At 35.0% G+C, this 15,209-nt stretch overlaps 1 protein-coding gene across 12 annotated transcripts in view; it reads left to right on the plus strand.

The window, feature by feature from the left end:
- NRXN1 (neurexin 1) overlaps window positions 1-15,209 on the plus strand; it is a 1,139,755-nt gene that overhangs the window by 524,947 nt on the left and 599,599 nt on the right. For 7 of the 12 annotated variants that reach the window (XM_035001586.1, XM_035001591.1, XM_035001590.1 and 4 more), the window contains one exon: window positions 1,565-1,768. In XM_035001586.1, the coding sequence (XP_034857477.1) occupies window positions 1,565-1,768 (204 nt within the window). Of the gene's footprint in view, window positions 1-1,564; window positions 1,769-4,338; window positions 4,366-15,209 lie in introns of all 12 variants that reach the window. The other 5 variants (XM_035001585.1, XM_035001587.1, XM_035001593.1 and 2 more) reach the window with 1 other exon arrangement.

The raw sequence follows: 15,209 nt of genomic DNA on the forward strand, positions 1-15,209 counted from the left end.
TTCATTTGGAGGGTGCCTATAGTATTCAAATTGGAAATGTTAATTGGGCAATGGATGAAGGAGCTCAGGAGAGAAGTCAGGCTGTTAGTAAGTATTCGGGTGATTTGACCAAGATCCCTTAAGTCAAGGGGTAGGTGGAAGAGAAGAGCACCAAGAAGGGAGACCTGGAAGGAACCTTCCATTCTTCATTGTTCCAGATGTGCATTCAGTCCCATGATGACAACAACTAATGATTAAAGTCTGTCAGAAGCAATATTAGACTTTCCTGACTTTTTGAAAGACAAACTTGCAAAACCACAACTCCAGAATATAGTCCTAATAATAAGCAACTGTATCACAGTTGCAATTAGTAAAGCTAATTGTTGTGCCATGTAAGTAGGCAAGATAACGAGAATTTCCTAGTTTCTTTTAATTCCAGGTAGTTTTTCTTTTATTAAATGGTATTCTGAGTTGTTAGAAACAATGAGAAAGCAGAATTACTCATACTTGTTTTGCATCGTTCCACCACCATATGGTGTTTAACATTAAAGGGTTCTATTTCTTAAAGCAGGCAGTCTGTGATCAACAGTTTCTGCTGTCCTCTTCTTTGTGTGTTTAATACAGTATTAAGCAACTTCTCTCTTAAAGCAGTCCCCTTTGGTTTAGTACCACACACCCACACAAGCTCTGCAGACCCACCCCCATGTTTATCCAATATTACCAAGGTACATAGTTATTGACTTTTTGGTGATAGCTTCACATTTTCAGAACACCAGGGTAGTGCTTATAGGAGTTGATTTCAGTCACTCCTTACCTGTAAATAAAGCTTAAAATGAAGTTTCAGTTTGTGTCTTTGTAAAAATCAATTACCTTGTTAAACAAAGTGACTCAGAAGAAGCATCACCTGTTGATTGGACCTACTATTTTTTCTTCCCTTTTTGAACATCACCTTTGGTAAAATGTTGACCTTATTCCTACATTTAAGTCATTTCTTTTCCTTTTTTTTTTTTTTGATCCTATGATGGCAGATATTATGAAAGAAGATAGTGATAGTAACTTCTCTTAGAGTCATGGACTGTTAGGGTAAGCGAAGGCCTGAGAGATCCTCTGCTAGCACCTCCTCATTTTGTTGGTGGAAGATTTGGAGCTAAGGCAGATTTCACAGGGCTAGTCAGTGGCCTAGCCATATAGTAACATACATTAAGTAATTGCTAGTGCTTCGTCCCAGGCTCATGCTATGGCTGCAGACAAAAGAATGTGATCTCTGCCTTTGAGAAGGGAGACACATACATCAACATCGATGAACCAACATGATGAATGCTATATAGAAAGGGCTATGCGATCCAAAAGGGGAGTAGCGCCCTCTCGTACCTGTACTTGAGCAGAGACTTCACGGAAGTCCTCTTCACTGTCACTTCTCTTCTTGGTTTAAAAAAAAAAAAAAAATGCTCATTTCTAAGGAAGATGAGTTGGATTTGTAGTATTGTGTTCTATCTGGAAGCCATTAACGGGTCGTGCTTTTCCCTTTCAAAGAATAAAGGTACCAAACTGACCAAGAACTTTTATATTCATTTCCCATCCGTAGAGGCAACGGTTCTGAGCTATGATGGGAGTATGTTTATGAAAATCCAGCTCCCAGTGGTGATGCACACAGAGGCCGAGGACGTGTCCTTACGGTTCCGATCCCAGCGTGCGTATGGCATCCTCATGGCAACCACCTCTAGAGACTCAGCAGACACCCTCCGCCTGGAGCTGGATGCAGGGCGTGTGAAACTGACGGTCAATCTAGGTAACAACTGGCCTTCCCCCATAAAACTAATACTTTTCACTTTTTGTTCAGTTTTGCCTGCAAACATTTACTGAGTAGCCTGTTTTGCCATGGAAAGTTAAAACACTTAATAGTCTCATTTTCATCATTTAAATTAATTTAGGTTTGGGGGGCATCTTTTGATTGTTTCATTTTGTTTAACATAATTTACCATTTTGTGATTTCTACCACTGAGGATTCGTAAAAGGGAAGCCGTATGTATCAATGAGGTCAATTGAAAGTATAAATTGTTAAGCTTGAAGAGGCCTCAAATAATTTCCACTGTTATGTTTACTGATACTCTGATTTGCTATACGTGATACCCTTTCAGATGAATAAAAAGCCATCTGCTTTTACTTTAGATAACATCTGCACAAAATATCAAATTTCTACTCCGTGATGTAGATCAACAGTTGCTTTTACTCTACTCCGTGGGCTTCTCCTTTGACCAGTCACCTTTGTGGTACCCCATCTTTTCTGTTTGGAAATACCGTGTGGTGATACCTTGCTACCAAACAGCAATCCACAACCCTTCAATGCCCAAAGACTGCGGCCCGTAGCAAACAGCCATGAGAACACGGAAACACAGACTCTTCTACAGAGAAATAATGCTTTCCTGCTTCATCATAGCGTTAGGGGACAGTCACTACAGTAAAACCTCACAAAGCTGTATGAAATACGGGGGAAGGCTAGGCCGAATTAAGAGTCGGAATTCTAGACTTAAAAAAATACACAGTTTTGTTTTCGATTACATTCCAAAACACAAATTGATAGCTAGGCAGGCTTCTTAAGGGAAGGTCTTACCAGGCTGATTTTAATGGGTGGATAAGAATTATCAGTCATTAGGGTGTCGTGTCATGCAAATCGTGCCATCAGTGTACAGGGAAGTCCTGGCATTCGGTTTTCTTCCTGAAGCTGATCTTCTACAACTTGTTTTGTTTACTTTTTCTCAGGCAATCTCTGAGCATATAAAGCATTATAAATATTCTGCCCAAGAAGTTTCATTATTATCATTAGCTCCAAGAGGAGTACAAATTAATGAGGTTTTACTGTATTTCCTGGAAATGCTGAACACACACAAAAATAAACTAATGGAGAAAGAACAATAAAATTTGGAACACAGATTGACACGAAGAGTAGCAAAATGTGATGAGGTGAGGCATTTGTGGAAACTCTACCTACATTTTCAAATTGTGCTGGGCAGAATGGTAGCTCATAAAATATAAAATTATTGCAGTGATAGCTTATTGCATACAATTGCATTCAATAAATATTAGTTAAATCAAGCTAAATAATAAGGGTGGTTTTTAAAAGATCACTAAAGAACGCACTGCACCGTCATTTACTGTTCTGTTGGAGTTCCCTCTAGTGACAAGGATAGGTTACTACAACAATTCAAAGGAAATTGCCTACTCGCAGTAAAGGGGCTGCTAGCCGAAGTGGAAACACTCACGGGAATTGCCCAACAGCAAAGCATTCTGTGGAAAGAGTTGTGTAGGTGCTGGTCCTTGGCTGTTTGCAACCACTTTTCTGATGCGGTTGACGACACATGACAAACTCAGCTATATGGAAACAGAATCTAGGTTTCTATTTTTCACGTTCCCCAAAGGCATTAATTAAATACAGCAACGAAAACCAACAAATATGTATCTATACATAAAATAAACATAAAACATCCCACACAGTCCTTTAAAGGCAACCCTTATAATCACAGTCTGTGTTACTCAGATCAGACATTCTGTTCTTAGAGAATCTGTGTTTATAGAAGAAGGAAGTGTAAGAAAAGGAAGATCAATACCAGTGTTAACCATGACACTTAGTACATAGAGATAACATTGTTCACTCCCAAGAGAGGCATAGGCTCATGTGCTCTGAAGAATGACATTACTCCTTAGCCCCTCGAGGCTTCTAAAGGAAAATACAGTTGTTTCTTACTTCCTCCAATTAATACAAGGCATGGAATCCAGCCGGTATCTGGCTGTTACCTTTTCTGCCTAAGCCAATGATAATAATAACAAAAATAAAAAATACATTAGGGTGAGATTAGAATAACTTCGACTTGCTCTCCATTTGACCACCACAATTCTCAAGAGTTCTGTTGGCCTTTGTGGGATATTAGACTCTGAAGGTCCAAGATGTCTGAGCCTAGCTGGGCTTGCACTATACCCCATTGTGACGGAGCACTTTTTAATTACGCTGAAAACAATGATAATGTTCTTTCACAGATGGGGAGAAAGTCGCAGCCTCTCTAAGCCAAACATCTTTGACAGTTAACAACTCTTTCTTTCACTTAGATTTGTCACCATGTAGCTTTGTTTGAATTGGCCATTTAAAACAAAACAAAACAAAACAAAACCTTCTATCGTTGTTTACAATGTGAAGTTTTTTAACAATGAATCTGGGTTCTAGAAGTATGTAAAGAATACAAGATATGGACTGGCCATATTTGCATGTGTCTGTCCCCGGAAGGGTGGACTGTGATTTTATTGGATGTCTGCAGCTATTACCTTGAAGGATAAATTTTCATTTTTCATCTATTCTTCCCCATCTAGATTGTATCAGGATTAACTGTAATTCCAGTAAGTGCCTATTCAAAATTTTTAAAATGTTATTCCTCCATTATGATGTAAGCTAGTACAGAAAAAAAAAAAAAAATGAGAGCAAGAGAAAGGCGTTTATCAAACTCATGAATTCACTTTCGAAGTATACCAGTCCATCATCTGGGTTGTAAAAATTCATTTTGAAATCTGTCCAGCTGAAGACTTTCCTGCTGTAGTTCCTACATCTAAGTGGGAAAAGAGGTGACAAATATTTGGGAAAAGAGGTGACAAATATTTGGGAAAAGAGGTGACAAATATTTGAGCAGACGGTGCACACACCTCTACAGACCTTTGAATAAGGCAAGTAGCATTTGTATTTTGCCTGATCTTGGACTCCAGTAGCTCTCCTCATCACCAAATTAGGAAAACAATACTGTGGGTCTATTTCCTTCACTTTCTGTTTTTATCCCTTGACTCGAAATATAGAAAAAAATTGAATTCCTTTTATTTTGAGAGCTACTGCTAAGCTCTTCTAAATTCAACCAAAATTTTACTTAGAAAAATGTATTTTTCAATGTTATATGTATACTTGTAAAGAAGATTACTTGTCTAAGAGTTTTTTCTTGTTCATTAAGAGTATTTACATGATGAATTTTTACATCCTCATCACATATCTGCAAAAATAATCAAAACCCTTCAAATCTGTGATATGCATGCCAAATGATGAATCAGAAAAGATGCATGGACTGAGTTTTATTTGACTGTGGACTAGAGAACCTGAAAGGATATAAGGACTGTGATTTTATTTTGAGTTGTAGCATTACCTTAAGAATAAGTTTATTTTATTTCTTTACGTAAATGTTCAGGTTTTTTCCTTTCCAGTTTTGCTGACCACATTAAGAAATCTCCTCCAATGATACCAAAGTTGTTAGCTATGTAAATAAAATGGTTCTAGCAAGGTTCTAATCTCTCATTGTTATAGTCAGTGAGAACAAACATTTTCTATATCCTTGGAAAATGCTGAATGTAAGTTGATGAAGTCTACTCCCAAAACCATTGGCTGTGTTTGCAAATAGCTATGTCGTCCTCTGAGGAACGAAATGGTGGTCTTAAACGTACAAAACAAGAAGTTTTACTAATGAAATACATACTACTTTAAACACCATGCGTCTTATAACTCAGATTTGTCTTCGAATATTTTAATATTCATTTTAAAGTAACATAAATGTGAATCTTTCCAATCATAGCAATAAGAAGGTAACTGAATCATGACTTATGAAAAATTAAATTGATAAACTATCATACAAGGCATTAAACATCATCTTGAACAGAACAGTTCCTGAAACAATCTCTCAAAGCTCTCACACAAGTGGAATTTTCCAAGTTTACATCATCTCCTATCAAACCCCATCCCACACTTCCTGAGAAGGAGCACAGTTTTTGCGAGTCTCACACCACGGTCCAGTTTGCTTTCAGCTCTGAGGCACTGATGCGGGCAAAGTGGCAGTCACGAAATACTTTCCCGGAGCTAGATTTGTGCCTTAATGCAGTTATAGATGTTCTTGATACATCCTGAGTCTTAGAAAATAGTAGGAGGAAAATCCTCCTTTCTAGACTCCTGTTTTATGTACTCTGTTTATTTATATTAAACATACAATAAAGCATGAGTTTTTAAATTTACAAAATGTAACTATATAAACTCTAGTTTTGGAATTCTACAATGGGAATTAACTAAATGAAGTGTGATGCTGTGTTTTCTAGCTATACCAATGAAATATATATTTATAGTCTAATTACCCTTGTTAGACACTTCTCTTCAGTTGGCTTATATTACGAGATTCTAATATTAAGCACAGTCTTTTGGTTTTTGCTGGTTAGTGAAATTTTTCCCTTTTTAAGGAGTATGCACTACATGTAAGTTACTTGAATTAAATGAATGATCGTGAGCTTTCAGTGCACACCTCGGACAGGACTGCAAATGCCTTAACTTGACAGCAGTCACTGGAAAGAACATTCGATGCGCAGGTAACGCTTTCATTTTCTTTTGCCTTTATTTGGGGAATAGTGGGCAGATGTGGCAAGAGCCCCAAGTTCCATCAAGAATTCATGTTATTACTCAAAGTTAGGAGAGAGAGGAATTTACATATCAAATAATGCAAATCTAACTCACAGTAATTAAATAAGCAGAGATTTCCACCTGGATTGCATTTCCTACCCCATAAAAATATAAATTGAAATATCTGTATCTCAGCATAAATTGTAGTTTGAGTGACTGATTTATTACATTCATCCCCTGTGAACTTTAAGTTCGTCTGAGACTGAGATGAATGTACATTTATTAAATCACAGTCATCCAGCATCTACCACCATCTCTAAAAATTATATCATACCTAAGATATCAAAGATAACTCAAGTGATATCTTTTAGAAAATTTCCACAGCAAATATACAAACTATAATGTAAAAGATTATCTTAGGTTGAGAATTAATATTAAACTCTAAATTATTAAGGTTGGATGGAAACATTTTCAAACTTCTCAAACTTACTCAGAATTGCTCTGCTCTTTCCTTTGGTGGCTCCATCCTTCTTCATCCCCCGCCCTCAGTGTAGAGCAGATGTTACTTGATAAGGAAAAGAAAATATATATGTTATCAGACTATCCAATCTTTGCCCTTGAAGAATAGGTAGTGGGTGAAGAGGGAAGATGATCTAGCTTCATGTATTCAGATGTGTGGGACCATCAGAGATGGCAGGTGCATTCCTTTGTCAGCCATTTCTGTTTGAGTAGTTTAGATGCAGCAATAGAGTCTTCAAGGGAGGACAGCCTTTTGTTTGGGTTCCTTGGAGAAAGGGAAGATTTGAATTCCAGAGAGCATCTCTGGCAGATTCTTTCTTGTCACCATTTTTCCCCCTCATAGGAAAAGCTGTCAGGAATCTTTAGGTGGAAAGAGAGCCCGTTTTCATTTAAAAATCAAAAGGTTATTTTCATGTGTGAAGAGTGTACTTTTTTAAAAAAACCTTCTCTATGAATAGTGGTCATCTCAGTGTCAAAATGTATGCTTTGATCTTTCAAATTACAAATGGGATGTCTCTGCACACAGTGTCAGACCAATCCCAGCTCTTTGACATCCATTAGCTTGTATCATTGCTAAAATATGTTTGTTATCTGCAACTTGGAATTAAATTAAGGTCTGTTTGTACAGATTCATGGCCTGGAAGGTGAGCATGGAAGTGTGTTATCTCACACTCTCCACTCTCCTCTATCCACGATAGGAATAAAGGACTAGTCAGACTCCTTGTGCCTTCTCAATCGATATTCCAATATTGAGAGAAACAGTCTGCCATCATAAAATAATTGTGTATGGAAGTTGCTTAAAGAACTACCATCTTTTAGAGCATATCATTTCTTCTCTGGACAGTATTTCATAAAGGTAGATGAGAAAGGACTCTAAAGTCACATTCTTCTAACATAAAGAGAAAAAAATATTTGAATTAATGAAAAAAAGACAAGTTGTAGACTATTTTACAAAAAAATAATTATTGTAGAAATTACTAACTAATCATTAACAAGTTATTACCGAGAAAATCCAAATCAGATTGAGTAGTACTTTCCTGACTGACACATGAATTATTTGCATGAAAAGGCGTGTCTGACAGTCTCTTCCCTAGGTTCATATTAGTGGACTTAATACATCTTTTAAAAACTATAAAGGTTGCAAAGGAAATTTTCTAATCCTTACGAAATTATCTCAAATTCATTATTAGTTGGATCTGTCCTGGCCAGCATTCTTACTGTGTATTCTCTTTGTCTGCCAAAGTACATAGCCTAGTATCTTGGTTAACTCTGAGGTAGAGTTACCGAGACAGTCTTAATCTTAAATTTGGTATCCAGTAGTTCCCTACAATACTCCCAAACTCATTAGGCTATGTATTTCTCTATAATTTTTTTCTGAAGACTTGGATTTGTAGTGATATATTGCATCTTTAAATGATCCCAAATTTTATTCTTTCTCTCTTCTCGTAACCTTGAAATTTGTTAGTGCTATAATCCTTAACAGTTTAAATACATTGCGCATTTGAAAACAAAATGTGTTCCTATCAACTATAGATGAGTCCTAACTATCCTGTAAATAACTAAATATATTAGGATGCAGGGAGACTTTCATGCTTACGTTTTGGTTAGTATTTCTTCCTTTGCTTTCTTTTATTTATTGGTTTTGTTGGTTGCTTTGTTTGTTTGTTTTTATCTTTTCAAATCAATGACATAATTACAGAATGTCCTTCTTGCTCACAGGAAGGCTTGGGGCCACCTCTGCATCCACTTTAAAATTGATTTTAATATAAACTCATGATCTCTGATGTTTGTTTTGCTTGTTAGCATTATTTTGGATTCTTTATGCCTTGTATATGTGTCTCTTCTCCTGCCCACCTGATCTTTCTTCCTACCAAGATATATTCTTCCTCTCCACTTCCAATATTGTTTCCTCCTGTTCTGTTTCCTCTTGTTTTCTTACAAGAGTAAAAATTCTCTGGGTTGACAAAATATTTTAGTAGGTAGACCCTCCAACTATTTTTGGCTTCTCACAGAAAATGGTTTCTCTAGTGCAAAGACAACAAAATTGCAGATCACATTAATGTGGACAGAATGTCAAGGGTTGAAGTTCAGCTCCTTTTATTTGCAGTTCAGTGTCTAAAGTATCAGAGAGAAAGAGAATGTGAGGCCAAGTACTTAATCTCACTTTGCACTTGGACAGAGTGAAGAAACACTCTGAGGAGTATGCTATTGGAAAATGTACTGTGATGGATATCTGGAGTGGATAATAAGATCTTTGTATTATCATTTTATTACCAGAATGAAAAGATCAACTGGATATTAGTTATCACCCATTTTTTTTATGTAGTAAAAATGGAAAGCAATAAATAAATGCAAAATGTCAAACAGTGGCACTTAAGCCATATTAGATTGCTTTGATCAGACTGCCGTTTGGCAGGCTCCTTAAAAAGACAGGAGGAAATTTCTGGGGCCTGGCTCTTGTTAACATGAAGCAAATGTTCAGTTCAGAGCCACTGCCTGGTGCCTAAAGAGCAGACAGCTGGGAAAGGGAATCTTCTAGCTCCTGCCCTATGCAACAGTTGCCCGGTTTGTGGAGTTGTGTCATTCCTTCTCATGACTGGTGCTCTTCATCTGCTTAGGGCAGGGGCTGCTCAAGCAATAAAGGAAGATGACTTTACAAATACAGAACATAGGAGTTTTGTTTGTTCTTTTAGTTACTGGTTACTGTCATTTTTGGTTTGGTTTTTTTTTTTTTTTAAGCTGAAAGTAGATTTAAGGAAAGGAGAATAAAAGACAGTTAATATATGATTATTTTTAGCAAAAATCTAAGGGAAATAAAATACTGAGACCATAGATTTCTGATTACAAAAAAAAAAAAAAAACGCAAATAGCTAAAACAAAGGGAATTAGCACATGACAATGAGTCTTTAGAAAAATATCAAAATTGGAATGAAATTTAAGGAATGCCCATTTGGATTATCCACATTTTAAATTTATGAGCATTATAAAGAAGAGTACAGTTTTTCCCTGCACATTTAAATGGCTACATTGGGCAAATCTTAGTGAGAGGGCCTGAGAAGTAGAAGACTTGGGTCCATTTTCATGAACAATCAATCTGTTCATTGTTTATATACAAATACAGAATGCTGCAGTGTTTTAAAAGACCGTTCTTTTGTGCAGGTTCCTCTTGAAATCAGGCTCAATTATTAATTGATTGATTGAAGCATTTTCTTATTGCTATTGCAAAAGGCTGTGCTCAAAGTGAGGCAAAATTCCAGATTAGGGGGGACTGAATTCATCAAATTCTCTTTCATTGTTGAAACTTCGCATTTTAACAACGGCCTAGGTAGATATTGTCAGAAAGGCCTAGAAAGTTTCAGAAGAACCATTCTGATTTGATATTCCCTTGGTTTCTGTGAAAAGGATTTTTTTTTTTTTATACAACCAAGTTTCACTGAACGTAAGAGACAATAGCCTGTTGGTGAGATGTTTTTGTTTGTTGTGTTATTAGAAAGAGCTGGTTTCTAAATATCCATCACTCCTTTCACAGTTTTGAGTTTCTTTTTTCTTTTCCATGTGTTTATTTATGTATTTCTTTTGGTAGGGATGTAGCATCTCAACATTTATCATTGATCCAGAAAAATCAAACATAGAAATTTGAATCAGGTATATCTTGCCATTAATAAGATTTTTTTTTTTTTTTTGCTTTTAGTTTATTTCATTGTGAGATGCATGATTCAAATTTCATTTGTTTTAAAGAAAACAATAATAATTTTCTGTATTTGGAGCATTTTGTCTTTTACTCGTACACCCTGATTCAGGTTCATAGAAAGTTAACTACTAAAAAAATAAAAAGACTAAAAAAAACTCAGTAACTTCTATTTAAAACAGTCTACAATTTTTAGGACAGCCTTAATATTCAGTGATGATCAAAAGCACCATGCCATGGCACTCATTTTAGTAGTATAGAGAAATACAGATTAGAAAATTTTCTACAAGTTTTAGGGGAAGGAAAGGAAAAATAACAGAGGACGAAAACAAGGAGATTAACCATAAGAGACTCTTAACTCTAGGAAACAAACTAAGGGCTGCTGGAGGGGAAGGGAGTGGGAGGATAGGGTAATTGGGTGATGGGCATTAAGGAGGGCATTTGATGTAATGAGCACTGGGTGTTGTATGCAATTGATGAATCACTTAATTCTATCTCTGAAACTAATAATACAGTATATGTTAATTAAATTGAATTTAAATTAAAAAAGCAAAATTTCTGCAAGTTTTGTATTCCTAATTTTACTCAAAAGAAAGCCACTAACAATTTACACCCTATCAATTGCTTATCTATCAGAGAGTATGAAAACAAATACCATGATCATGGATTTCAATTCCTCATACGGTCACTAGAAAGGCATTATGCATCTGCTACCCGCTGAAATAGATGCATGATTTAAAAATGATGCCTTTGTTTACTTAACTATGGGTCAGATCTGATTAATATAAGCATTCCAGCTTGGCTTCCATTTATAGGAGTATACATATTCTTACACACCATGGTTTAAAACGTAGAATGTGAATTTTTTTTTTTAGCTCTTGGAGAACTTTGATGATTTTTAAAAGTTTTAGCCTTGAAAAATAGGTGTTTTTTTAAATTTGATTAATTATTTATATATATTTTACTATCTTATGGAATTGGCAGTGTTTTCTGAGAAAATAGCTTGGCTATTTGAAGATGTTTGCATAATTTGAAAAAGCTGATTTTCTTTTAAAAAAATTGAGATAAATTGCAAAAAAAAATGTAAAAGATTTCATAGCCTAAGTTTCAAAGAAATGCTAAGGTTCATATTTAGTAAGTTAGTTTCCCTAAAGATTATGGTATACTATATAAACACTCATCAAAACATAAAATGTTATTTTACATTGATGTCTATACACTCAATAATTTGATATTAACCTAGAATTTTAGACTCTCTTTGTTACAACAAAAACTCATGAATTTAGTTCCCACTGACTCAGAAGTTATGTTTATTCAAATGACCTTTAGACTGAATTATTTCACTATATACAAAAAGAATTTGTTAAGCCATTGGAAACTTTTACTAGATAATAGAAGTGTACTTCTAATCCACTTAAGAGAATGCACTTTAAAACATTGAAAAAAAATTAAAAATTCAAAAAAAATTTTTTTAATTGAGGATAATTGACACACAACGTTACATTAGTTTCATATGTACAACATAGTGATTCAACAAATTTATACATTATGCTGTGCTCAGTACAAGTATAGCTTCCATCTGTCACCATACTAGGCTATTACAACATCATTGACTATATTCCTTATGCTGTGCCTTTTATTCCCATGACTTATTCATTCCAAACTGTATCTCCCAGTCCCCTTCACCATCTTGCCCATCCCCTCACCTCCTCTCCTCTGGCAACCATCAGTTTGTTCTCTGTATTTATAGGTCTAATTCTGCTTTTTGCTTGTTTATTCATGTCTGTGTGTGTGTGTGTTTCAGATTCCACATATAAGTGGGATCATATGGTATTTGTCTTTCTCTGTCTGACTTATTTCACTTAGCATAATGCCCTGTCTAGGTCCATCCATGTTGTCACAAATGGCATGATCTCATCCTTTTTTATTGCTGCATAACATTCCTATATGTATATTCCTATACATGTCATGCACTCACACACACACACACACGCCACATCTTGTTTATCCATTCATCTATGAATGGACACTGGGTTGTTTCCATATCTTGGCTATTGTAAATAATACTGCATTGAACATGTGGGTGCATATATCTTTTCAAGTTAGTGTTTTTCTTTTCTTTGGGTAAATACCCATAGTGGAATTATTGGATCATATGTAATTCTATTTTTAATTATTTGAGGAACCTCCATACTGTTTTCCACAATGGCTGCACATATTTACATTCCCACCAATAGTACACAAGTGTTCCTTTTTCTCCATATCTTCACCAACACTTGTTATTTCTTGTCTTTTTGATTTTAGTAAGAAAATACACTTTCGCATGCTTGAAAAGAATTTGTTTAACTTTGCTCACTATCCTTATCTATTCGTTAAAAATAATCCCTGAAGACTGTTATCGGTCATTACTTTAGAATAGTAATATTGTTTCTATTATATTTTATGTTAATTTATATTGTACCTCTGGGTTTGTTAAATTTTTTATTATTTAAGGAATAGACATGTATTCAGGTTATATTAATTAATGAAGGTTTATTATAAGAACACACTAAGAGTAGCTACAGACAAAGAAATTATTCCAGTCACAACATTACAGGTTTTGTGGAGACTAGAATGGGGCTCAAGAACTGAAAGGCTGTTCAATACACAGTGTAGCTCCAATGGCCCAGGTATTTTGTCATTCTTTGGGGAAGGCTCTTGAAATCGGGGTGGGGGAGAATGAATGGGGCCATCAAAGAATTTGAAAATTGAAAAGTTCAGTGTGCTCAACGCTCACTTGTTACCAAGGGAAGCAAAGAGCAAGATGGATAAGAAGTGCATTATGAAAACAGCTTCCCCAAAGATAAAGTAAGAAATTCTAAAGGTATTTAAATTACCATTTTTTAATTTGCAGTTAATACTGGATTATTTGCTTATTGTTACTTGTTCTTGGAATGCATCACTCATAAAGTTGTGAGAATTCTTTATCCTCCCATCACCCTTCCCAGGACATCGGTATAAATAAAGACTTGTAAGATTTAGTGCAAAGTACTATTGAAATAAATTTCAAAGTCAATTGCCTTTTTCTATAGATAATTATTATACTTAAAATTGCCTTGGAAATTTAGGATTTAGAGTAAGAACGATCAATTCTCTTTTAAAATTTGCATACAAATATATAGCCAGCCTGTGAATATAGGCACTCATTAAATTGTCAGATACATGGAAAAAAAAAATCAACCCATTTTGGAAATCAAGAAATTTTGACTATAAATAAATGTGTACTACTAAAAAATCCAAAGAATTCTGAAACATTTTACATTTCAATAGGTACAAGGGAAATTAAAACCCAAATATTATAGAACTAATAAACTATAATGGCATGACTTAAAATTGCTATTACTGATTTTTCATGCATTATGAAGATGTCCAGTAAAAGAAAATAAAAAATAAATGATTTAATAAGTTATGCAAATTCCCTTGGACTACATACATATTCACCTAATAATGTTGAAATAGGTGGACCAAAATGGAGGTAGGACCTGATAATGACTTTCTGCCAAAGTAATATAAAGCAGGTCCAGGTCATTGAGCCAGTTGAAGAAAGATAAAATAGAGAGAAAACATATATGTACAAAAGTAAGTTCTATTATGATTCATCAGTGATCTCAGAGCAGTCAATTAAAGCTGATTAGAAGCATCTGTGAGCAAGATCTTGAGAAACAAACCAGATTGGAATAACCATGAATGAAAAGATACTTACAGATGCATTGCTGTAATTTATCATTGACTGTAATCCACTAAGTGAAAGCCTAACTGACGTAATCTTATCATAGGAAGATTGACCAGGAACAAGCATGCAGACATAACATTACTTCTAGCAGTTGGTAGACCAGCTCCAAGGAACCTGCAAACACTATTTCCTCCGATTGAGCAAGTTAACTTGACATAAGATTTAATTGCTAATAACTGTTGCTATCGTTGGACAAGCACCTTTTCAGAACACTTCCAGGACAGGAAGGCAGGCCATTCATTTCAGAAGACTTTGACCCAGAGACACCTTCAAATAAAGGAGCAATCTCAATATTTTTCCCATTACTAAAATAAATGGTTGAATAAAGTCTTAGCACTCAATAACTAAATCATAGCCCTTAATGACAAATTAGCCTGATAAATAAGCTAATGACAATATAAGAAAACAATCAGGTTAACACTATCTGTTATTGCATTATTAAATTTGTAAGTCATCATATCATTGCTTGGGAAAGAACACATATTATTATTCCAATTTTTATATGATGGATGGATGAATTTTCATGTGTTACTTGTCCATAGCTATCTTTGATGCAGTCACTGAGGAAAGAAAAAAAGACCAAAACAAATGAGATGGCTATAGTTCAACATTTCTAAAGACAAAATATTTCTTATATTCCTTAGAATGTGTTTTATTAAAAAAATAGTTTCATAATATTTAAGACAAATACTGAAAAATAGGATTTCAAGCATCATAATGGCTTCCCAGGGAAAAGAAAGGAAGGGGACAAATAAATCAACAAAGCCAGGAACTGAGATTTATTTATTTCTTCTACTATGCTTTTTATTTTTAGAAAAAGTTTGTTCAGGAATATCCCAAAAATAGTG

This window comes from Mirounga leonina, unplaced genomic scaffold, assembly GCF_011800145.1.
Source record: "Mirounga leonina isolate KUSES-001 unplaced genomic scaffold, KU_Mleo_1.0 Mir_125, whole genome shotgun sequence".
In the NCBI taxonomy this organism is placed as follows: Eukaryota; Metazoa; Chordata; class Mammalia; order Carnivora; family Phocidae; genus Mirounga; species Mirounga leonina.